At 42.4% G+C, this 24,979-nt stretch overlaps 1 protein-coding gene across 2 annotated transcripts; it reads left to right on the top strand.

Annotated features, from left to right (window-relative positions):
• The first annotated feature begins 1,314 nt into the window (after positions 1-1,314).
• On the top strand, positions 1,315-22,402 carry LOC311063393 (grainyhead-like protein 1 homolog). 2 transcript variants are annotated; one of them, XM_084082815.1, is made up of 15 exons: positions 1,315-1,440; positions 4,004-4,193; positions 4,866-4,933; positions 5,866-6,265; positions 7,162-7,250; positions 7,720-7,867; positions 9,141-9,252; positions 9,444-9,538; positions 11,607-11,847; positions 14,486-14,610; positions 15,539-15,567; positions 16,668-16,744; positions 17,233-17,318; positions 18,224-18,288; positions 21,052-22,402. In XM_084082815.1, the coding sequence occupies exons 1-15, from the start codon at positions 1,421-1,423 to the stop codon at positions 21,170-21,172; spliced, it is 1,866 nt and encodes a 621-aa protein (XP_083938941.1). In that variant the 5' UTR covers positions 1,315-1,420; the 3' UTR covers positions 21,173-22,402. The 2 variants fall into 2 exon arrangements, with proteins under 2 accessions (XP_083938941.1, XP_083938942.1); XM_084082816.1 differs by lacking the exon at positions 1,315-1,440 and adding an exon at positions 3,585-3,677.
• Positions 22,403-24,979: the final 2,577 nt, after the last annotated feature.

Raw genomic sequence — 24,979 nt, 5'->3', positions numbered from 1 at the left:
CTTGTTTCTATGAAACTGGCCTCACCTTTTTTATTCACCATCACAAAGGAAATTTGTGATGGTGAAAGTGGTGACACACACGCACGCACACACGCACGCACGCACGCACGCACGCACGCACGCACACACACACACACACACACACACACACACACACACACACACACACACACACACACACACACACACACACACACACACACATTTAGGATTGGCAAGGGGTGAGAAAAAAAATCTAACAATATTGATCTGGGCTACCAACAGTAGGGGGCAGCATAGGACTATTGTTTCCCTCTGGGCCTCAACACTGGTACATGTTATGTATACACATTTGAATTCTGAGTTGGGGAATATTAATGTGAATTCAAATAGCACTTCAAATGTACCCTGCTGTACAACTAAAGTCTATAATGTCTGTGTATTGTCTACTGCTCGTAATGGCTGACTTGGCAAAATATGTTCGCCAAACATTGTTCGGCTATTATATTATATGTTTGGGCAAAACTTACCCATGCATCCAAGACGGTCGTCATGGATGAACTTCAACATAGTGTTTGCACTTTCTCTCTTTTTGATCCGTGTATCTACATACACGTTCATATTACAAATATAAAGTGCTTAGCCAATGGCCATGGATGTTACAGTTATGTACGGGTCCTCAGAAGTACCTTATTGTTCAGTAAAAAGCATTTTAATCCGATTGGTGGCCATTTTCTCATAGAGGTATAATTCATCAGAGTGCAATACACCTCACAACCAATAGGGTCACGTAGTTGAAAACGTGGGAAAAAATACGGAGAAAATGGCCACCAATCGGATTAAAAGGCTTTTTATTGTACAATACGGAAGATACGGGTATTTCTGAGGGGTCATACATCATTTTAACATCCATGGCCATGGGGTAAGCACTTTATAATTGAAATGTGAACATTTCTGTAGATGTAGGGTTCAAAAAGGGAGAAAGGGCAAACACTATGTTGAAGTTCATCCATGACTGACGGTCAGGGCTAGCGCAAAACCATAGCATGGGCAAAACTCAGAAGAAACTGGCACCATCAAAGTAATGTGTGTACCGTTCCGTTGCCAATCAAAGGTATGCTAAGTTGACAGATACAGAACTTCCCGTCTAAAAAGAATACCCTTCAAACAGTTTGCCACGAGTTTCAGGGTAGCAACACCCAGGCCAGCAAATCGTTATTATGTTAATAATAAGAGAAGAGAACTAGGGCTCTTGCATTAATTAAACTAAGCCCCGCCCACACGTCACCAGCTCATCTGCTCAGGTAAAAACAACGTCAGAACAGAAGTGAATGAGGCGACTGAACGTGACAGCACGACAGAACTGAACCTGTATCTTGATCTGGACGGGTCGGATTGTTACTCTTACAACTAGAAAGGCCGGTTCAGACTCAGAGTCAAAATGTCAGAGGAATGTGACAGGTGAGTTGCAAGTAACTATTGGTACAACTGTTTGTCTGTTATGAACAGGGCCGTGTTTATGCACAGGCAATGTAGGCACATGCCTATGTCTTGTCGGGGGGGGGGGGCCGAAAAATGCCCCCCAAAAAAAAAAAAAAAAAAATTAAAAAGTTTTTTTTTTTTTTTTTTTAAATTAAATAACATAAGCCTAACCTAACCCTAACCCTAACCCTAAAACCGAAATAAAGTAACAAAGAAACGCCCAAAAACGGCCACAATCCGCGAAATAACCGCAAAATTTCGCGCGCGCGCTCTGCGCGCGCGCATGGGTCGCGCACATGCATGTGCGCTGGGGGGGGGGGGCCCGAAAACTGTCCGTTGCCTAGTGCGCATTTTGACATTAACACGGCCCTGGTTATGAAGAAGGGAAAATATGAAGAAACCTGTTTCAGGTGTGTTGTGTGTTGACTGTCTACACACATCATGTGTTTTCAGGTGTGTTGTGTTGACTACACACACATGTGAGAAGATGCTTTTGGAATGCAGTTTTGATCTGGTCTGGACGGATTGACTGGCTGCAATAGACAGTTGTAGTTGGACTTGGACATAGCCTACTGCTTACTTTTAGGTTAAGTTGCTACTGCTGTCATGCAGAGGCACCCAGAAACTGGATTTTAACCAGTGGTGGGAAAAGTAGCCTACTCCTCATTTTTTTGTATCAATACTGCAATGTAGAAATACTCAAGTAAAAGTAACAGTATTGGTATCGCAATGTACTTAAAGTACCAAAAGTACAAAGTTGTCATTGTGCAGAAGGTCCCATTTCACAAGTTTTCAAATGTATAACAATCTTTTGAAAATAGCAGATCAGATCTAGTGGAGTAAAAGTATAATATTTGCCTCTCAGATGTAGTGGAGTAGAGGTAAAAGTATTGGAAATTGGAAATTCTTAAGTAAAGTACAAATACCTCAACATTTTACTTAAGTACAGTACTTGAGTAAATGTAGGCTACTTGGTTACTTTCCACCACTGGTCAATTGGACCCGAGTTGGCTGTGTACTGCTTTTTTTCTCTCTGCACTTTGCTAAAAATAGCTGATCTACAAGCTCACACTACGAAATCCCATTCACCAGGCTGTGAGTAGCAAATTAGCCAGTGGTTCTCAAACATTTTCATGAAGGGCCCCCCTAATTGATTTGACGAGGAGTCAAGGACCTCCCTATTTGAAAATATTTTGTGCCAGGGACAACCATAGGAGAGGATTTGTGAAAACTTTTAGTAAATGGCCCAAAAAATTTATCTGTTCTTCTTTTTGCTGGGGGCCCCCTCTAAGACCCAATGGGGGTCCCTGGATCCCAAACGGTGTAGCTATTAACCCATTAAGACCTGAGCCGATTCTTAAAAATGTTTTCTAAATCCTGTTTTCCAAAACAGTTTAAAAAAAAAAAAGATTTTTCAAAAATAGCAGATCTACAAGCTCATAGCGCGGCACTCTGTGCATCCATGAGCTTGTATATCTGCAATTTTTGAATAGCCAAAGAAATCTAAAGTGACACAGATGCGTTCCAGGTCTTAATGACACACTGGCCACTGAAGTGCCAATCGGCAACTTTTGGTGTGACAAATTGACAATACATTTCTCTCTCTCTTTATTACAGTTATACAGTGGCAGTCACGATTTGAAGGGGAATAATTGATCAATAATAGTATGGGCCAGTTTGTCTCGTGTATAAATTACAAGATTATACAGCTTTTTAACATCAACAATCTGTAGTATTGTAGATTTGCTCAAATTGGGATTACATTGTAGGCTGCGTGACAGTGTTGAACTTGATGTAAAACTCAGTAGAGGTCATTTCTCTGTTGAGCAATGATGAAGTAGCTCTTTATTCTTTCTCCTACCCTTCTACTGTGACAGTGACACGTGAGAAAAGCCATTGTTTTTGCACAGAAGTCTGTAATTGAGGCTGTTTTCCTCTCTCCACCCTCTCCCGGCTGGTTCGCAAATGCATAATATTGTCATTGAATGCGCGCAGTCTGTCATTTCTCACTCGGTCGCATTCCTGAGCAGACAGCGGAGCAGGTTGAATGGACCTGTTCTACAGGAACATCTGCATTTACAGCCACTCTCTGCCATGCCACTCTCATGCCATGTATGTCTGAGTGAGCACTGAAACTGAGAGAAGAGAAGCCTGGGCAATATACATCGATATCACAGTATTAGACTAGATATCATCAAGGGTTTAATTTGGATATCGTAAGTAATATCACGACGAGGGCATGAGGCATTAAATGCTGTCTTTTCCTGGTTGTAAACATTTAAGCCTTAGTTTATACACAACATTAGAACTTAAAAGACAGTTTGCCAGTAGTTTCAGTGTAGCGACACCCAGTATTGCATTATGGCACGCTGTAAGCTTGTAGATCTGCTATTTTTGAACATGATTGTTTTTAAGTGTATAATATTGCATTTTCATCATTTACATTTTATTTCTACCCATGTGTGTCTGTCTGTCTGTGTGTCTGTCTGTCTGTCTGTCTGTCTGTCTGTCTGTCTGTCTGTCTGTGTGTCTGTGGCTCCAGTAAGAGGGGCCTGGTTTTGGTGCATGCAGACCAGTCGTACGGGGCCTCGGGCACCGGGTACGAGGAGAACGAGGACGCGTGGAGGCTGTATCTGGAGAACCCTCTGACGGCAGCCTCTAAGGCCATGCTGAGCCTCAACGGAGAGGACGGCTCCAACCCGCAATACTTCTACGACTACTACAATAACAAGGTGACCTTTCATACAGGGCTGGATCAGCTGGTTGGAATCTATGCCTCTGCCTTTGATACTAAGTGATTAATAATAAAATAAATTGAAAACTAAAACATCCCAGCAATAACCAATTATTTAGCAGAAATAACGTAATAAACAAAAAATAAACAAGATAACTGAGTTGACGGTAACAATACAAAATGCTCTGGATGAGCACGTTAATGGTGGCGAGGAGGTCCTTGTCATAGCCTCTGTGCTCCACCCGATACCTGGCACAGCTTTTATAGATTAGCAGAATTTCCACCTCAAAGAAATGTTCCTGCCAATTTTGTGGCCCTGTGGCGAGTATTGCTGCCAAGACATAAGTAGTGTATAATGTATATCATTTATATACAATATTACATCCATCATTTAACTCTGATTAAGACTCTTTTTTTTATGATTTGTACTTTATTTTCTTTTGTAGACAAACAAACAGAGAATTCACTTTCAACAAATGATGCAAACATTTTTTTAGACAACACATACAGTGAACATCACAAAAACATTCTTATTCAAATAACAACAACTCTGATTAAGACTCTGATAACTCTGAACATTATTTAATAATGGATTAAATCGATTAGTTCGACTAACTCTTGCACCCCTAGATGAGATAAACAGTTTGAGTGTTTCTTTTTTTCTGTTCAGGTTCCTCGGGACAAGAAGGTTGGAGGACACATCAAGACAGAACCTGTGGATGCTGATCCCAACAAAATGTAAAAGTCTCTCTAATTTGCCATTTTAAAAAATGTATTCTACTATCATTTCCATCATTCTACTGTTAAAAGTATATGTATTTGGCCGCGGATCCTCATCTCAAAATATTTTGTTCCAGTGACCCCGAGAAGCAAAGATTTAAGTTACAAATGTTCGCTTTAAAAATATATATATTCAAAGATTTGCAACAAATTTCACAATAAAAAAAAAAATAGCAGCATCTACAAGCTCGAAGCGCGGCACTCGGTGCCACGCTACGAGCTTGTAGATCTGCTATTTTTGAATAGCCCAAAGAAATCTAAAATTACGCGTGACGATGTGTTCCCGGTCTTAATGGGTTAAACAACATTTCAGTAAAACGTGTATTTATTGAAATTTATTGAAATGTATTCAAACATTTCTGGCACAGGATGCAATCCTCTACGCCAGACTCAACACAATATAGATGTTTCTTTTCAAATTGCGACATTCACAATTCATAATGTACTACCCTTCAACCCACCAACCCACCCCACAACCCACATACAATCCCCCAATACACATACGATTTTACAAAAGAAAAAAAGAAAATCTTCTGATGACCAGAATTAGTCAAGTCTATTCTTGAAGGTATTGACTGAAGGAGCCTGGACCACTTCCTCTGGAAGTTTGCTCCATGTTCTTACAGCTCGAAGTGTAAAGAAATTCTTTCTCTTTTCAGAGTTACAGTTTATTGTTAGCAATTTTAGGGAATTCCCTCTCAACTCGTACCTATTGTCCCAGAAGTGGACAACAGGCTCGGCTGTGAAGTCCTATATCTGATGAACAAGTTTATAGACCTCAATCATATCTCCTCTGTGTCTCCTGTATACTAACGTTGGTAACTGTAAATGTCTTAACCTTTCTTCATATGACATTAACGAGCGTCGTCCTCTCTTGTCTTTTCCCCCAGTAACTTCCTGCTTCCTGGTTACCCAGAATCCATGCTGACCATCACTCCTCTGAGAAACGTGCCTCTGCACACGGTGACCATCCAGGGCGGCGGCGGCGACAAGCGAGAGCAGGAATGTCCCTCCTACCCACAATCCCTCACTTCCTTATCCACCTACTCCGCCGTCAGCAGTCTGGAGGTTCCCCTGTCCTCTTCATCCTCCTCCTACTCAGCAGCGCTGGAGGACCCTCACCGCCCTGCTGCCGGGCCGTCCCACCACAGCAGCTCCCAGTCTGAGGGGGGGCCGCGGTATATTCGGGCAGGCGGCCCCTACAGCCCCGGGACCACCACCACCACCACCACCAAGGCTCTGACGCCCGACTCCACGTACACAGAGACGTACAAGGACACGCCCAGCCAGGTGTGTTTAAGCACAGTGATTTTTTTGTTTGTTTCAAGGACCCCAGTTTGATATGCATTAGTAGCCTGGAAACCAGACAAATCCAAAAAAAAAATAGCCCTGAGCAGACTAGTCTGGCCATGCCAGGCTAATGCATTAGGCCACTGTTTCCCAAACAGTGGGTCGATGCGAAGCGACACATTGTGAGCTTGTAGATCTGCTATTTTCAGTAGTTTGGGTCCATTTCTCTTTTGGGTCTTGAGCTAAAAGGTTTGGGAACCACTGCATTAGCCCACGGACCCCCATTTGAAACATTATTTTTTTTTATTTGTAGGACCCCAATCACGCTTTACAATCATTAGTGTTTATTTAACTCTGAGTGTGTACAAAACAACGTGTATGGACCCCTTACAGAGTCTATGGACCCCTTACAGAGTGTATGGACCCCAAATGGACCTCTTACGGGTCCATTTGGTTCCATTTCCACATACAGACCAAAAAGTGTCCATTTGGACTCTTGGTGGTCCCCGGACCCTACCTTGAGAAACAGTGGTTTGCCATAAGAAGAGACATGTTAGAAGGTTTGGTTGTTTCAGTAGCTGACAGTAGAAACAGCATCAGGGAGAACATAGTAGAGAGAACATATCGGACACAATTGAAAGGGAAGTGCCATTATGCGTCTCTTTTAATATTAAAGTCCCTACCTACTGTACACAGCTCTCTACATATCATTTAAGTTAGGGTTAATACTATACTGTCTTTCACCCGCATTATGAGCTTGTAGATTAGCTACTTTTGAGCGGCACTGTTGTACATTCATTTACAAAACTAAAGTTGAAATATGGAGATACAAGTTTTCCACCCGACAGCAACGATACTGTATGTAGGATTGTAAACAAGTCCTTTGTCTCGCCCAGATCCTGTCCCTGTCCGAGGACAACATCCAGCTCCGTCTGTCCTCCATCACCCCCGAGGACTACATGACCTCAACCAGCTCTGGAGCCAGGTAACGACACTCTCAAGTTAAAGTCATACTCTGTAACTTTTTCAATTAAACACGTTTTTTTTATCTAATGTTTCACTGATATAATATGCACATAAATGTGGTTTTAATTTTATTACACTGAGGGGGTACCCTCAGTGACATAAACATATATTTCAGAATTAAGTACAAAAGACTGTAGCAGACAAATTCATCATGGGCTCATAAAGTGGTGAATAGATATTGATTTGCAGATATAATTGCCCATAATAGGAAAGTGTTTACATCTAAACACTGTTTTTAGTTGAGAGTGTCTGTCCGACACTCGTGCCAAAATGACGGGGGCAGCGGAAATCGCAAATTAATCTCTTTTACTTGTAGGACAGTTTTCGTCAACTAAAATGTTTTGATTGTGACAGCCCTAGTAACTGTAATAATATCTTTCTCTCTCTCTCTCTCTCTCTATCTCTCTCTCTCTTCTGTGTCTCTCTAGCGGTCATCAGTTTGAATACATCATAGAGGCTCCTCAGTCTTTGAAACCAAAAGGTTCAAGTTCGATGAGTTACCTGAACAAAGGACAGTTCTATCCCATCACCCTCCGAGGCCTGAACACCGAGACACACCATCCCTACACAGTGCGGGTACGTGTGTGTGTGTATGTGTGTGTGCACACACTTTTAATTGCAACTTTCACTGGAAATTCTTTATTAGGAATAATCCCCTGAGAAGTACCATCTAATTTTCAAACGGGACCCTCAATGACCATAATTCATCATAAACACAAGTAGACAAAACATTTAACAAAACGACTAAAGCCAACAACATAATTAAACGATATACAAATGTGACAAAAGCAAAAGCAAATAGCAAAAAACTAAGCAAAAACATTTAAGACGTCCCCCCCCCCTTTTCACCTCTACACCAGATCTCTTCGCTGAAATAACTGATCTAGAAGCTCACAGCGCGTCATGCTGTGAGCTTGTAGATTAGGTATTCTTGCCGAATGTTTGCCTATTATGACACTAGGGTTCATGTGGTTGCGTAATAAAAGTTATGAAATGTTATTATAGAGGTGTTATTATAAGCAAGCGAACCTTGGGGTACAGAGCCTTCAGTGTGGCAGCCCCCCACCCTGCGGGGCTCTCTCCCAATGGAGATTCGCCATGCTCCAACACTGGACTCTTTTAAGGCTGCCTTGAAAAGATACCTACTGTATTCTCTCAGGCTTATGGCAAATAGTGGTTTTGTTTGTTTGGTTGTTTGTTTGTTGGTTGTTCATTGTGTTTGATGTAAAGCGTCCTTGGGTTCATGAAAGGCGCTATATACATTCAAGCTATTAATATTATTAGCTTCCCAGTTCATCCAATTATTTCCTGTTGGTATTTGAACAGCCGCTGTGGACCATGTGTCTTGCTCATGGGCACAGTGGCGTCTGGAGGATTCCTTTTGAACTCTGGGAATTAATTAGGGGTTTATTCAAAGGACAGAAGTTACTAATGGAGCTTTTATGTCATTATGTATCGTTGCTGTTGGGCAGAACCTTGTATCTACGTATTTGTGCCCTACTTTAAGTCACACAAGGTACACAAAGGTCACACAAAGGTAGCAAAAAAAAGCCCGATGCGTTGCGAGCTTATAGAACTGCTCATTTTGATGCTTTGTTGAAACATTTAGAAAGTGGTTAAGTCTGTCTGTGGGTTCCATAAATATTTAACCGATAAAGTATTAACAAGAGCTAGTGACTAAAAAGAACTACATTAGAGCCACCGGAACACAGTTTCCTGAAAAGTTAACGGTTTTGAACATACAAGGTGTCCACCTGACAGCCTACCCGGACACAAACAAACAACAGCCTCACATTTATTCTGTTTTGGGAGTTAAATATGTGTATTTCTTATTGCGTATGTGTCACAGAGTGAGGTGATGCTGGTGTTTGGAGAAGAGAAGTTCACAGAGGAGCAGCTGAAACACTGGCGGTTCTGGCAAAGCAGACAGCACACCGCCAAACAACGCTGTTTAGATATAGGTGAGGACACACACACACCACCAGCAACCTCTCAATTCTTAACTGTTTAATAAGCTTCATGAATACTCCATCACGCCATGATGTCTATTGGCGGCAATCGACACTGTCACATTACAGGGTATAAATTGGGCTTCATCCATTGTTTGGCGTATATGGTGATAACGGTTGATATGTTGTGTGTTTCTGTCCAGCCGACTACAAGGAGAGTTTCAGCACCATAGACAACATCGAGGAGATCGCGTACAACGCTGTGTCTTTTACCTGGGACTCTAGGAATGAAGCACGGGTATGTCTGTCTGTCTGTCTGTCTGTCCATCGATCTCTTTCTATATCAGTGGTTCTCACAGTTTGGTCCAGGGACATGCACCCAGGGGTCCGTGAAGGGGCCTCCAGGGACTTCCCAGCAATAATGAGGAACAGTTGATAGTAATTTCACTAGTATTTCACAGGCTAGAACAGGAGCTGTAGTAACACAACATGCCCAGCTGGGGGTGCCATACACAATGGAGAATGGATTAACAATAAGCGTAAAACACATGGAGATCATTATTATTATGATGACAATTATGGTTAATATTAATAATAATTCATGTAAGATTGACATTTTCACATTTACAGAACAATAATTGTCATAGAATTTAGAGAAGATGATGAAGTGTTGTATTCTCTCGGAGTGAAATTGGTTCCATTTGTACCCAACACTGAGACATTTACACTGTAGTGTGGGGTCCTAAATGGTTCCATTTGTACACGCTCAGAGTTACAGACCCAAACAGGGTCCTGGTGGACCCCGGACCAGACGTTGAGAAACGGTGGCATAGACCAGTGGTTTTCAACCTTTTTCAGGCCGCGAACCCCCCAAAATAATCATATATGAACTGGAGACCTGCCACCCAGAAAAGCACATAGCTGATCTACTATTTGGAGCTATTTTCAAAATGTTTGCCTCTTTCTAATATTATTGGCCAATTGTTGACCAGTTTACTTTTGATGCAGTTTTGGTCTTTTTTTTATTGAATTGAATTTATTTTCTTCTTTTTTATTTTATTTTTTTTATTTTTTATTCTGTATTAAAAGTCCTTTAAATTATCACTTTACTATCATCTGGGGACCCCTCAAAATCATGTGGGGACCCCCCTGGGGGTCCCGACCCACAGGTTGAGAACCACTGGCATAGACAACTTTACTACTCTAGTAATTTAATAATAATAGTAAACACAATATAACAACAATGTTTGTCCAGAGAGTGAGTGTGTGTGTGTAAGAGAGAGAGAGAGAGAGACCAGAGGTAGGATGCTATCCTCCTCTCAGCGCAATCACCATGGCAACATGCCCAACATTCCAAAGTTACCTAGCAACAGTCGGAGCGCAAGCGTGGGGCTAACATGGCTGCCGCGGAAAAAGTTGATTGGCTGAGTGTGTGTGTGTGTGTGTGTGTGTGAGAGAGATGTTTTATAACACTGCATTTGGTGTCCTTATGTTACCTTTCACTATTATTGCCTTTCCTTCCCCTATTATGGGCAATTATATCATCTGCAAATCAATATCTATTCACCACTTTTATGAGCTCACCATGAATATGTCTGCTGCAGTCTTTTGTACTTAATTCTGAAATATATGTTCATGTCACTGAGGGTCACTGTCTGTCTGTTTATTGATCTATCTTTCTTAATGTCAATATCTATGTCTCTGACTGTCTGTCTGTCTGTCTGTCTGTCTATATATATATATTGATCTATCTTTCTTAATATCTGTCAATATCTCTGTCTGTCTTATATGTCTGTTTATATCTCCTATCTATATGTCTTACCTGTCTGTCTATATATCTGTCTTATATGTCTACCTGTGTGTGTGTCTGTCTGTCTCATCTTCTCTCTCGCTCTCTTTCTTTCTCTCTCTGTCTGCCTGCATCACTCTGTCCTTGTTTCACCTTTTTCTCTCCATCCTCTGCAGTTCTTTGTGTCTGAACTGTCTGAGAACAGGGTGTCTCTCTCTCCCTCTGCCTCCCCACTCCACTTTCTAATACACTGACTGTTTTTACTCACAACCCAACAGTGGTGGAAAAAGTACTCTCATTTTGTTTTACTTAAGTGAAAGTATCAATACTGCAATGTAAAAATACTCTGTTACAAGTAAAAGTCCGGAATTCAAAATTTACTTGAGTAAAAGTACAAAAGCATTGGTATCAAGATGTATTTAAAGTACCAAAAGTAGAAAGTACTCATTGTGCAGAATGTCTTCCAATGTTTTCAAATGTATAAAAATCATTTGAAAATTGCAGATCTACAAGCTACAAATGTACTTGGTTACTTTACACCACTGCAACTCAATGAACTCTCTCTGTCTCCTTGCAGATCTTTGTGTCTGTCCACTGTCTGAGCACGGACTTCTCCCCACAGAAGGGGGTCCGCGGTCTCCCCCTCGTCCTGCAGATTGACAGCTACGTGGGCATGGCCGGCGGCGGAGAGAGGCGTGTCCACCGCGCGGCCAGCCAGGTGAAGGTGTTCTGCGACAAGGGAGCCGAGAGGAAGATCCGCGACGAGGAGAGGAAACAGAACCGCCGGCGGCTCAAAGGCCTGGACGCCTCCAACGCAGGTCAGTGTCTTTGTCTCGACCCACACCGTTGCATCATGGGAGCAGACGAAACGGAAATAGCCATGACATCATGCTTTAGCCCATTTTAGGCCTGTTACACCTGTTCCTTGTTATGACTTTCAAGCTGGGAACACCTTTTTGTTGTTGCTATTAGTGGTTTAAAAAATAATCAATTCATAGATTAATCGCGATGTGGACATGGACGATTATGAATCGATTCACAAATGTCAACAATCGATTATTGACCTGAAAATGAAGATTTTCAGGTCTAATAATGTGTGCTGCCGGGACTTTATTCTGTTGTGTTCGTGCACCGATTATAGAAATATTATATTCCATTCAGGTGAAGTTTTAGATCATTTATTAGGAAGATTTCAGCAGAGCAAACAGCATACAGATCATGAGAAGCAGGGCTCCGGCCCTGCTCCAGCAGCCCGAAATTGATAGAAGAACAGATAGTACCGAAATGATAGAAGAACAGGTTGGCATTCTAAAATATCCATTACACACCCCATGTTCTTGAACGTGCCGTGCCTGTTCATTCTCAGAAGGGAACAATAGTATTATTATTATACTCCTCTATTTGCGAGATAGAGACTGTTCTTGGAGATTTTTTTTATGATATTGCTAATTGCACAGAGCAGCAGTCAGATTTATATGTTGTTCAGTATATCTGACTGCTTTTATTGACTGATGAAAAAGTTTCCATGTTGTGCATTAATATAGATAGTATAGTGTGATGCATTGCGATGCAGCATCGAATCAAATTACTATAAGGTTAATCGGAATCGAAACGTTACCTTGTGAATCGTAATAGAATTGAATCGTGAGGGCATTGCCAATGCACACCTCTAGTTGCTATATATCAGGGGTTTTCAACCAGTGGTCCGGGGACCACCAGTGGTCCTTGACGGGGTTCCAGGGGGTCCCCAGCCAAATGAATAGTTAGCAACCAAATTGACCCTTATATGTCTGTAACTCTGAGAGTGTACAAATGGAACCAAATGGACCCTAACGGGTCCATTTGGTTCCATTTGTACACTCTCAGAGTTAAATGAACACTGATGATGGTGATACAGGGTAGATTGGGGACCCCCAATAAACCTAAATGGTTGAGTCCCTGGCATATCATTTCAAATGGGGGTCCGTGGGCTAATACGTGTCAATTTGGGGGTCCTTGATACGAAAAAGGTTGAAAACCACTTCATTGTTGTCGGGCAGAAACCTCTTATCTCCATATTTTAACTTTTTGTGTTTTTTTTGTAAATGAATGCCCTACTTGATCATACTACAGCGTAGCAGATCTACCGAGCTTGTAGATCTGCTACTTTTGATGCTTTTGACATATGTTTTGGACATATGAGGTTTCCACCCGACAGAGACGATATATAGCAACATAATTCTGCTTTTTTTTGTTTTCTTTGGAAAACGTAGGTAGGATTAAGAAGGCGTTTTTAGAATCGGCCTCAGGTCTAAATGGGTTAAAGGAATGGTAACAGGGGTGTAAGTGATTCTTTTTTGGTGAAAGGTGAAAGCTCTAGATTCCAATAGGAATCACTCACTGCTATAGAGTGTTTGTTCAATAACAGGGGTTTCCCCGTCTCCCCACCTCTTTAGTAAACAAAACAATACATTTTCAGGTGGGTCACCAATTTCAGCCAATCCGAACCCATTTATCAGCTTGGGGAAAAAATGATAGTGTCCCTGCTCATTTCTTTCTTTCATCACTTCAAATTTCACCTGTTTATCTTGTATCCTGTATGAGTTCTCTCTCCTGATTGGATGAAATTGGTATCCTGACCTATTGATTACCGGAATATAGAGCTATGTAACACTGATTTTGACAAAGAAATATCACTCTCTTTAAAGGACTAAACACATACAAATTACAAGCACATGGATGTGGATGTGTGGATGTGTAACAGCGGGGTATGTGAAGCCCAATTTAGAAGATGTGACGGTGACACTTCTGTAATGACAGGCTCTTGTGAACATTCTGCTGTTTAAAGTGTTAAATGGCAGTCTCAGTCATTATCTCCACATTGAACTCAGTTCGAGGACAAGAGAGGTTTGTCCTTCACACTAGAGCAAACAAAAGAGAAACTTGACTTAACGTCAAAGACAAAAAAACATCCAAGGAAAGAGTTCTGGCGGTGGACTGAATTCACTGAAAACAGAGGTTGTGGCGTTCTTGAAAACAAAAGGCAGAGAACAATGTTTTTCCCAAACACTGTTAATTCACACTCCATCACGCGGCCGGAAATAGCTGATATACAAGCTCAGGACGCGTCGCGGACGCGACGCGTCCTGAGCTTGTATGTCGGCTATTTCCGGGCAGCGCGAAGCCGTCGTACGGGCGAGTAATAAATCTGGCTCCGACGAGGAAAGATGATGTGTCTGGTGTCTCTCCTGTCCATTACGGGACATAAAGGCTGAGCGTGCGGCCAGGACAATGCTGCTCTCTGTCTGTGTTTTTCAACAGCCATCCAAACCTCCCCTTTTCCATGACTTCATCCTCCACTTGGAAGGCTTTTGTTTTTCTAGTTTAAGGCGGTTGGGGCTGTAATTTCAGTTATGGTAACGTGTGTGTGGGTGTGTGTGTGTTGGTGTGGGTGTGTTGGTGGGTGTGGGTGTGCAGCGAGTGGCAGGTATCTGGATGCCACAGTGTTCGAGCCAATCAGAGACCTGAACTCCCAGCCGGTCCTCTTCATCCCGGAACAAAAACATTGCTACTCATCGTCATCATCATCGTCACACAGACAGGTACATGTCTGTCTGTCTGTCCATCTAACTATACATGTGCCTCTCTCTCTCTCATTATCTCTCATTCTCTCTCTGTCTCTCTCTCTCACTCTCTCTCTCTCTCTCTCTGTGTCCTCGTTTCACCTTCCCTTCCCTCTTCTGTTTACTGAACTCTGTACAGACTTTTCTCTTTCTATACATCTCCCCTCCCTTCCTCCCTTCCTCCCTTTCTCCCTCCCTCCCTCCCTTCTCTCTCTCTCTTCCTCATCTCTGTGTCCTTATTTCACCTCTCCTCCTCCTCTCTGAATGTTTGTGTAATGAACTGTCCTGTCTGTCTCTCTCTCTCTCCTTCTAGGTCCATCTGTCTCTCTACTCTGTCTAACTCTTTCTTCTGTTTCTGGGTCAGTCCCTCACACCCGTCTCTCTGTCTGTGTCTCTGTCTGTCTGTCTCTCTCCCTGTCCTCGGTTCACCTCGTCCATGGATAGCGTGTCCTTGTGTATAGGCTTCCCTCTCTCTTTCGCTCTTGCTCTCTCTCTCTCGCGCGCGCGTGCTCTCGCTGTTGCTCTCTCTCTCCCTCTCTCACTCTCTCTCTCTTTGTCACTGCCAATGCAAACAATAATTATTAATTATTATTCCATCAGTTACTCTGCGTGTGGTTGGTTACACACACACACACACACACACACACACACACACACACACACACACACACACACACACACACACACACACACACACACACACACACACACACACACACACACACACACACACACACACACACACACACACAGAGCCCTGCAGTCATGCGTGAGATTTAATAAGCAGTCAAGAGATTGTTTATCTTCTGGATGTATTTATCTTATTTTAATATCTGCTTTTCTGTCTGTCTGTCTGTCTGTCTGTCTGTCTGTCTGTTTGTCTGTCTGTCTGTCTGTCATTCCACAGACTGGTCCATCGGATGGCACAGAGTACAGGTGGGTAGTTGAACTTAGACCTCAATATTCTGTAGTGATGATGTGATTGTAGATGCAGTGTTATTGTGTTGTGATTTGATATTACAGTTACACTGATTGAATCACTTATACCCTATACTGACCGGAATCCCATGGGCTCTATACCCCCCCCCCCCCCCCCACCCCCCTTGCCGAAAATAGCTGACCTACAAGCTCACAACACACCGTGTGTTGATGCATTGTGAGCTTGTAGATGTATCTATCTACTATAATGTTCAAGTATGTACAAATGAATACAGTATGTAAAAAGGGAACCAAATGGAGCCATAAATCTCCACTGGGTTAGATAAGTGGATCTCAAACTGTGGGTTCGGGAAAATCATCCCCAGATGATTAGCTTAATGTGCAACATTGTTTTCTCACATAACAGTAAACAAACCAACATACAGTATAAGTGTATACAGGGTGGCTGCACATTTCTAAAGTGACAATTTAAGGACACTTCTAATGCCTCTAATTTGGAGGGGAAAAGACCTTGTATCAAAGGTCATCAACAAACTATACGATTAAAGAAATGGCCAAACATTGGCAAAATTGTCATATATTACCTAAGACAGAGGGAAAACTTTTGAGCTTGTAGATCGGCTATTTTCACAATATTTATCTGTGGAACCGAGTCAAACTAAATGTAATGCTTGTCAGGGTGGGAGGTCCTCAGTTCAAATATGATTATTTTGGGGGGGTCGTGGCCTGAAAGGGTTGAGAACCACTGGGTTATAATTATGACAGTGGTTTTCAACCCTTTTCATATCAAGGTCCATTATTTATTTGGCATTTGAGCCACGGACCACCATTTGATGAGATTTAGCCTCTCAGACCCAAAACTTTAAATATTTTGTTCTTGTTGGATGAGATCCACAATTCCATGCTGTATTGATGTGGTACCATATCAGAGATGACCGGCAAACGTTGATCAAAATAACAATTATTTAATTAAGTAATGCAGATGTTTAACAATAATGTAACTCTTGAGAGCGTAAAATGAGACCACTGGTTGGGAACCACTCATTTAGATGAACACTCAGAATTTGACCGTGTGTGTGTGTGTGTTGTCTTCTCAGGGTGGGACAGAAGAGGACGCTGTCCAGTGGACAGTCTGCTCCACTCGCCAAGATGTCCAAAACCGAACAACACACAGGTGAGGATAACTCTCTGTCTCCCTCTCTCTGTCTGTGTCTCTCACTTTCTATCTCTCACTCCCTCCCTCTCTCTCATACCCCCCCCCCCCCCCCCGCCTCTCTCTCTCTCTGAGTATCTGTCTCCTCCTGAGCAAATCAACAGCTCTTTCCAAGAAAATCAAACATTCACAAAACCAATAAGAGTTGAATAATGAATACTTTGATGAGTCTTCTACTGTTCTTTCTGTCTGTCTGTCTGTCTGTCTGTCTGTCTGTCTGTCTGTCTGTCTGTCTGTCTTGACTGATTGTGTGTGTTCTGGGTCAACCATTCACTCATGTTTTCTGACTCTTCTCTATGTCCTTCCCTCTCTCTCTTTATAGAGGAGTTATTCAAAAAATGAACAATGTTTTCTTTGCGGTTTGACACAAGAACAGTACAAATACATTAGTAGACTATTAACTTCATCCGCCTGTCTATCTGTCTGTCTGTCTCTCTCTGTCTGTCCAGTCCTGTTGTATGTGCGTAAGGAGAAGGACGAGGTGTTTGACGCTCTGATGTTGAGGACACCAACTCTGTGTGGACTGCTGGACGCTGTGAGTCTTCTACACATTGACCACTAGTTCGTTAAATAATTTAGTTGACCACTTAGTTGACCCTATAGCATCCCTATTCTGGGACCAACGCTCTTTGAAAATAGCTGATCTAATGCAGCGCGTTGTGAGCTTTTAGAGGCCTTGGGAATCCGGCCAACCGCGTCAGTGGTTCTCATACTTTTTCATGTCTTTCCCAAGAGCTTTTAGAGCCCTTGGGAATCCGTTCGACTTAGTCAGTGGTTCCCATACCTTTTCATGTCAAGGACCCCCATATTAATATGTATTTGGCCGTGGACCCCCACCTGAAAATACTTTGTGCCAGGGACCCAAGATTAGGTTGTTAAAATGTTTCAGAAATATTCCAAATATCCGAGCTTATTCCAATGTAGGGTTAAAGTGATTTGGATGCTATATTAACAAATTTAGCTGGGGACCCCCTGGAAACCCAAGAACCCCTGGGGGGGTCCCCAAATCCCACCTTGAGAACCACTGAAGTAAGTATAGGGTTTTAAGTGGTTTAGTTAGCGGCTATTAGTCTGACAAATAGGTCACCAACCAACTATAGTATCACGCTTTGGTAGCAAAGTAGGGAGGCTAAGTAAGCTCTGTTATGCAGAGTAAAAATAACTTCAACTGCTCCAGTCTATATGCCACCCCATGACCCTGTGACCCCCATGGCACAGGAAGTGAGGGCTGTTTCCTGTTTGTGTCTGACAGGAAGTGGTCATTCATTAGAGCGGGGCAAGTTCCAAAGTAGGTCCCGAGGGCCGTATCGGGCCCCACAAATTGTTCCAGAAGAGAGAAAATTGAGTCTGGTTGAGGAATGTCATTCTAGTTGACAATGGGTTTTTAAAATATCTTGTTTTTATTTTTATTAATAGCCAAGTACTTTGTTGTCTCTGTAGGTATCGGAAAAATTTGAGCTGCCAACACAGAGAATCGGGAAAGTCTACAGGAGGTGTAAGAACGGGTAAGATATTGTTAGTATAAAACCCGGCATACTTTGTTGACTGGAGTCCTCAAGGAATTTATTCTAGGTCCCCTACTTTTTCCCCTCTACACCAAATCTCTTTGCTGAAAATAGATGAGCTTGTAGATCTGCCATTTTCACACCCAAATGTTTGTCCCCCGGATTAGGGACCCTGGGGTTCATGTGGTTATAAGTTAAAACACAAAGATAATGGCATTCAATCACTTTTAAGGCTTTAATAATGTTCCTGAAAATGAAACATCTTCTAGCCCGGCCAGGAAAAGAAAGCCACTACCCCGGCTATCCTGGGAACCTTTCCTTATTTCAGCTACAGTCAAAACCCATTATTTCAAGCATTGTGGCAATAATAAATGAAACGGGGGGTCGCGACGGGACACGCGCCTAGCCATGCTTACAGCCGTTGACTGCCCATAACCCCGGGTATGGACTAGTTTACATTAAAGCAAGAGAACACCATTTATGTTCATCAACATAATATAAACATGCAGCATGCTGCTTGAACTTTGCTACGAGCCTGTGACTCCTATACGGGGAATATGAAATGCCAAGTTAATTTTATGTGTTCTCTCTGCTGAGAAGAACAGCCTCGTGGAAGTGATATGTATGGAATTCATTAAAGCAAGTCGTTTGGCATTTTAAAAAGACTGATTCTATATTCTGCACTCAGAGGCTGCTGTTCCACAGCGCGCTCTGCGCGCCTTCTGTAATAGCCACGCAATATTAGATATATTAACCACATGAACCCTAGCATCCCTATTCCAGGCACGTCATAATAGGCAAACATTTGGCAAAAATAGCTTTGGTGCCCCAGCCCCAGGTGACCCTCGTCAATGGAGTATTTAGGGTGGTTAATAAAGTCAATGATCACTCAAAGTTCAGCATTTCAAAGCCAATATTAGTAGGTTAAATAAAGAACAAAACAAGCGGCCTGCATGTCATGCTTTATGTGCAAAAGACAACATTTTAAGAACGGAGTGGGCCTAACGGTGCTCTTGCATTATGACAAAATAATGGCATATAAAACATTAGAGATACACCTACAGTATGCAAAAATAAAATGGAACAAAACGGACTTTCTGTGTGTGCCACCAGCGTACACAGCAGCGGGCACACAGCTGTTGTATAAACTTAAAAGCATGTCTTGAGTTAAAACATATGCATTGCAGAAAGTGCACTTTCCCAGGAAACAGGATTTTTTTGGATGGGCATTCCCATGAATAGTCATTGTCATTCACTATAACCCCTTCAGGGTGATTAAGACCCCTCTGCTTCGCGCCAGGATCTAATCACCACGTCTGGGTTTATTTTGTCCATAATGACTGGCTTCACTGTTCATTATCCCTTGCTTAATAACTGATATATTATGTTATAAAACGGGTTCGTCAAATGAAATCACACAACCTGATTGGTTGATAGGTATGGTATAATAACCATATACCATGGCTATGACATCTGTCTTGTACAGTTCCTTTGTACAGTTCTGTATCACCCAGTGGCTAAACTAAAAATACAACTGGCCATGTTCAGGGATGGGAAGCCAGGCGGGGAGGGCAATATATGTCGTTGCACTATCCTACAGGATGATGAAGGGCGCCTTCAGGAACTAGCGTGGGATAGCGCGTTCCTCCGCACGCATTATGCCCTCCCAGTGAAACTCCTCACTGTCAGGTGAAAAGTAGCGGCTGGTGACTCAACGTGTATCTGAAGAGACATGTGGTTGTCTTCAGCCTCCCATGGCCAGCTGTACGAGTCGGCAGTGATGGGGATTATACTGTTATGTGGGGAGGAGAAATGGGAATTTGCATAATGCAATGCATGTAGTTTCACATTTTCAATGGCTAGTTTTAAAGTTTGTTAACAATAATTCAGTAGGGAGAGCTGTGCAAAGAAGAGAGTGGCGAACTTGGGAGAAAATTCGATACGCAAACATTGCATAGAAATCACCATTGTTAAGAATTATTCAGTAGGGAGAGCTGTGCAGAGAAGAGAGTGACGAACTTAGAAATTCTATACATAAACATTGCATAGCAACCGACCAATTCTCTTGTAGGCCTCGTTCTTGTAATTATTTTGATTAATGATGTTGATTAAGAAAAACAACTGTGTTTTATTGAGACTATGAATGTCTATGAATTGTCCATACATGGTAGCAGTTTTATAAAAGCAATAGCTCACTCCAGGGCAGGCCATGTTATATTGTCATTATATCACAGCTAAGGGGGTTGTCGGCACTCAGCTTACGTGTGATTAAGGTATTAATGACGATACCATGGGCTGTAGTGAGTTATGGCTTAATTATATTATATTACATTATATTATATTATCCCATTAAGACCTGAGGCCGATTCTACAAATGCCTTCTAAATCAGTTAGTTCTCAAACGTTTTCGTGCCAAGGACCCCCAAATATATATATTTTTGGCCACGGACCCCCCCATCTGAAAATGTTTTGTGCCAGGGACCAAAGAAATAACAAAAAACACTTAAGATTCTTTAAAAAAATAGCAGATGTACAAGCTATTTGTGCCGTGCTGTGAGCTTGTATATCTGCTATTGTTGAGAACCACTGTTCTAAACCACTGTTCTAAATCCTAAGAGTTTTCTGAAAAACGTATGTTGCTATGTAAATATATATATATATATATATATATATATATATATATATATATATATATATATATACATAAAGCTAAAATCTATTGATTCTTTCCTGGTTTTTAATGGGTTCTCCTCTATATTGCAGGATGCTGGTGAACATGGACGACAACATGATCAGACATTACTCCAACGAGGACACCTTCCTCATCAGCATGGATGAGATGAACATGGGGGGTCAGGTACTCCTCACCCTCACTGAGATCTGACCGTGGCCCTTGACCCCACCACACTGACTGTACATTCACAGCAAGGCAGCAGGTCAGTGTCTTCTGTGAAGGACACTTTGGACAGACACACGGCAATCCTCTCGGACCTTCCTACTGTCTGTGTCTCTCTTACACACACTGTCTCCCTCTCAGCAGCTGTCCTATGCTGTCTGTCTCTCCTACACACCTGTCTCCCTCTCAGCAGCTGTCCTACTGTCTGTCTCTCCTACATTGTCCTGTAGTGCCTGTCTCAGCACCCGTGTGTGTGTTTTGGTTCAACTGTAATGAATAGCCGGTCTACAAGCGTTTATTGTGAGCTTGTAGATCTGCCAGGTTCGCTATTTTCGAAATGATAAGAAAGTACAAGTTCTAAAGTTTCCCAGAACTCGGGGGTTGGTACTGCCTCCTGAGCAAGGGCCCAAATTAGGTTCTTCTGGGAACCTTATCTGAAGCCGAGCCGTAGCGTTATGGAAACAAATCCAGAACGTGTGGAATATGTTAACACGGCACGGCATGGTTTACTTGGGTCTTGTAGAGGCACCGAATTTTTCATGTCAAGGACCCCCAAAATGATATGCATTTGGCCGCAGACCCCCATCTCAAAAATGTTTTGTTCCAGGGACCCCAAGAAGCAAAGGTTTGACTTACAAATGTTCGCTTTAAAAAAAAAATATATATATTCAAAGATTTGCACAAAATGTCAATATTTTTCTAAAATAGCAGATCAACAAGCTCGTAGCGCGACACCGCTATTTTTGAATAGCCAAAGTATAAAATATGGTTTAAAGTGGTTAAAGTGATTGTGAAGCTATATTAACACATTTTGCTGGGGACCCCCTGGTATCCCCCCCCCCCCCCCCCCAAGGACCCCTGGGGGTCCCCGGACCCCACTTTGAGAACCGATGCCATAGAGAACGTCCCAAATGTAAACCTTCCTGTTGATCCAGGCGTCTTGTGAACCGTTATCTTATCTGTCCCAGCGGGGGTCTTTGTGTCCACCGTGTCCCTCTCTAGTTCTTCTAAACCAGTGGTTCTCAAACTTTTTCATGTCAAGGACCCCCAAATTGACACTTATTAGCCCGCGGACCCCCATTTGAAAAAGATATGCCAGGGACCCCCATAAGAGAGGATTCTTACGGCTCTATCAGTGATTCTCAATCATTGTAATTTAAGGACCCCCCCAGTTTGACATGCATTAGGCTACGGACCCCCATTTAATTACATTTCTATCTCTGGGACCCCAATTCATATTGTAAAATCAATGTTAATTTAACTCTGAGAGTGTACAAATGGAGCCAAATGGACCCGTTAGGGTCCATTTGGTTCCATTTGTACACTCTCAGAGTTACAGACCCATAACGGTCCATTTGGTTCCTATAAATAATTTAGCTGGGGACCCCCTGGTATCCCCTGAAGTACCCCTGGGGGTCCCCGGACCCCACTTTGAGAACCAATGTTCTAAACAATATCTCAATAAAGACAGACAGAGGCGTTGGACCGGCTTCTCCGTCTTGTCTGCGTAGCCACTTGAACCCTAGCGTCCCTCTTCTGGGGTGTACATTCAGCAAACATAGCAGTCCCCAGGCCCACAGGTTAGGAGTCGCCTGGTGTAGAGCGAAAACAGGAGAGGGGGCCTAGTATAGAGCCCTTGGGAATGTGGTCAATTAAGTCTAGGGTTTAAGTGGTTCAATAGAACAAAGAGTCCTGCTACGGTTCCTGGTAGCAGCGGCAGCAGCAGCTATGGATCAAGATTATGGAGCCAAGATGGCTGCCATCGCTGAGACTCCCAAGAGTCATAACTCTGCTCTGCCTATCTCCAAAGCTGACCTCCGGTGAGGCGAGGGGGGCCCCTGAAAGAGGAACACATGTTGACCTTTAGGGGCCCCTACTACAGCAGGATTAGTCACCTGTTTACACAACTGTACTTGACAGACTCTGACCAACTGATATCCACTGTCTGTCTGTCTGTCAGTCAGACCCCTGCTGCAAGGCATACAATGACTAACATGAAGTAGTTAATAGTTTGAATCCACAAAGTGGACAAAAGGGTCAACAATTAGTGTAAAGATTATGCATTTTTTTTTAATTGACTTTATAAATTAAAATACTTTTTGTTTTATATTTGCTAATTGTTTGTGAATTTAAAAGATGTATTCCCAACTGCCATTTTTTTATGAACTTTAAAAAGGTAAAATATTCAGTGTGAATTTCTCACTAAAGAGCGTACAGTCAGTAGTATGGAACCAAATGGACCCACAAGGTACCCGTGGTACACTCTTCAGGGGTGAAATTACCACTAAGGATTTTACCGTGTGACACGTCTACCTCATTCTGTACAAAACGACACATTTCAGTATTATTTTACACGCCACCAACTTTGACTTTAATGCTACGGCACATTTCAGGAGGAGAGAGAGAGAGAGAGAAGGCAAATGTGCTTCATATGAAATGAATAAAGACAGCTAATGTCTTATGTAGTGTAAAAACGTATCACGTGAGGGAGGTTTTTATGAACTACTGGGAGTTTTATGGTCACCTTTTAGAAAATGTGTCTGGAATGTGTTGGCAGTCAAGCTTTCTTATCGCTGATAACGCTTAATCAGGTTTGCAAAGTAAGAGACGATAAACGACAGACGGGAAACACAGTCAAGTCAAACCAGTTATTCCACCGTTGAAGAATAACAAAAGTGTTTATATAGCGAAGATATGGTTTAATTATTTTATTTGTCAGTGTTTGACAAAAATGTATTTTGTTCAAATGTATTTTGAGATCGATCTAATATATATTTCTGAGAACGTTGATGTTTTTTTTTTTTTATGTGATCATGTGACATTAATATAAAATAAACGGTGCGTTTACAAAATATCTTTACAAAGTGCATTACATTCATTCATACGTTCACACACTCACTGGAGGCAACCGTGCAAGGCTGCTCATCTGGAGAATTTGGAGACACAAAGAGTCTCCTTTGTGTCTCCTACCGGAACCGCTACTTACTGGTCCGCTGGTCATCAAATTATTAGACTGAGAGAACGAGAGCAATCCATGGTCTCGAAGGGCGGATCCAAACCCAGGCGCCCGGAGCAGGCGCGTCCTCCGATTGCTTCACCAATCTATGTCCCCGCCTCCCCCCCCCTCCCCCCTCCCCCCCCCCCCGGTCTGTGCACGGAGCAGGCTGACGTCACCAAATTTAGAGCGACGCCCCTCTGCACTCTGAATGGTTAGGAGATAACAAGCTTCAAAGACCATCGTTCCTGCATCGTTCCCCCAGACTTTTTTCTTTTGTAACAAAAAAAATGGCTGGGTTTCCGAGGCTATCAAATTATTGGCTTAGGAATGCGACAAAAACAAAAAAAATATTAATGAAAAATCCATGAAGTCTCCGTGGGATGATCGATAGGAAAAAAGTATTTTTTTGAGTGAACTATCCCTTTAACGATTCCTAGACGGCTGCTCCACCTCCTGAGCCACTGCTGCCCCCATAATTTACAATGAATCATATCGTTGCTGTCGGGCAGAACCCTCATATCTCCATATTTACTTTTTACTATACGTTTTATTTTGTCACTTAAATACTGTGTCGTACAAGAGTGTCAAGCAAAAGCAGTGAAAATAGCCAATCTCATGGATAAAAGTTATCAGTTGTCACGACTGAGAGGCCATTCAATAGAAGCCAGCATGTCTTCTATGAAAGCATGTCGTGCACCGAAAATAGCAGATCAACAAGCTCACAACACGTGGCGCCTGCGACATGTTGTGATCCTGTAGATCGGCTATTTTTGGTCATTAGTTATTTTAAGATTAAA

Source organism: Gymnoscopelus microlampas (genome assembly GCF_963454915.1).
Source record: "Gymnoscopelus microlampas genome assembly, chromosome: 16".
In the NCBI taxonomy this organism is placed as follows: Eukaryota; Metazoa; Chordata; class Actinopteri; order Myctophiformes; family Myctophidae; genus Gymnoscopelus; species Gymnoscopelus microlampas.
The sequence above is the reverse complement of the archived record's forward strand: the minus strand, read 5'-3'. Positions and strand labels throughout refer to the sequence as shown.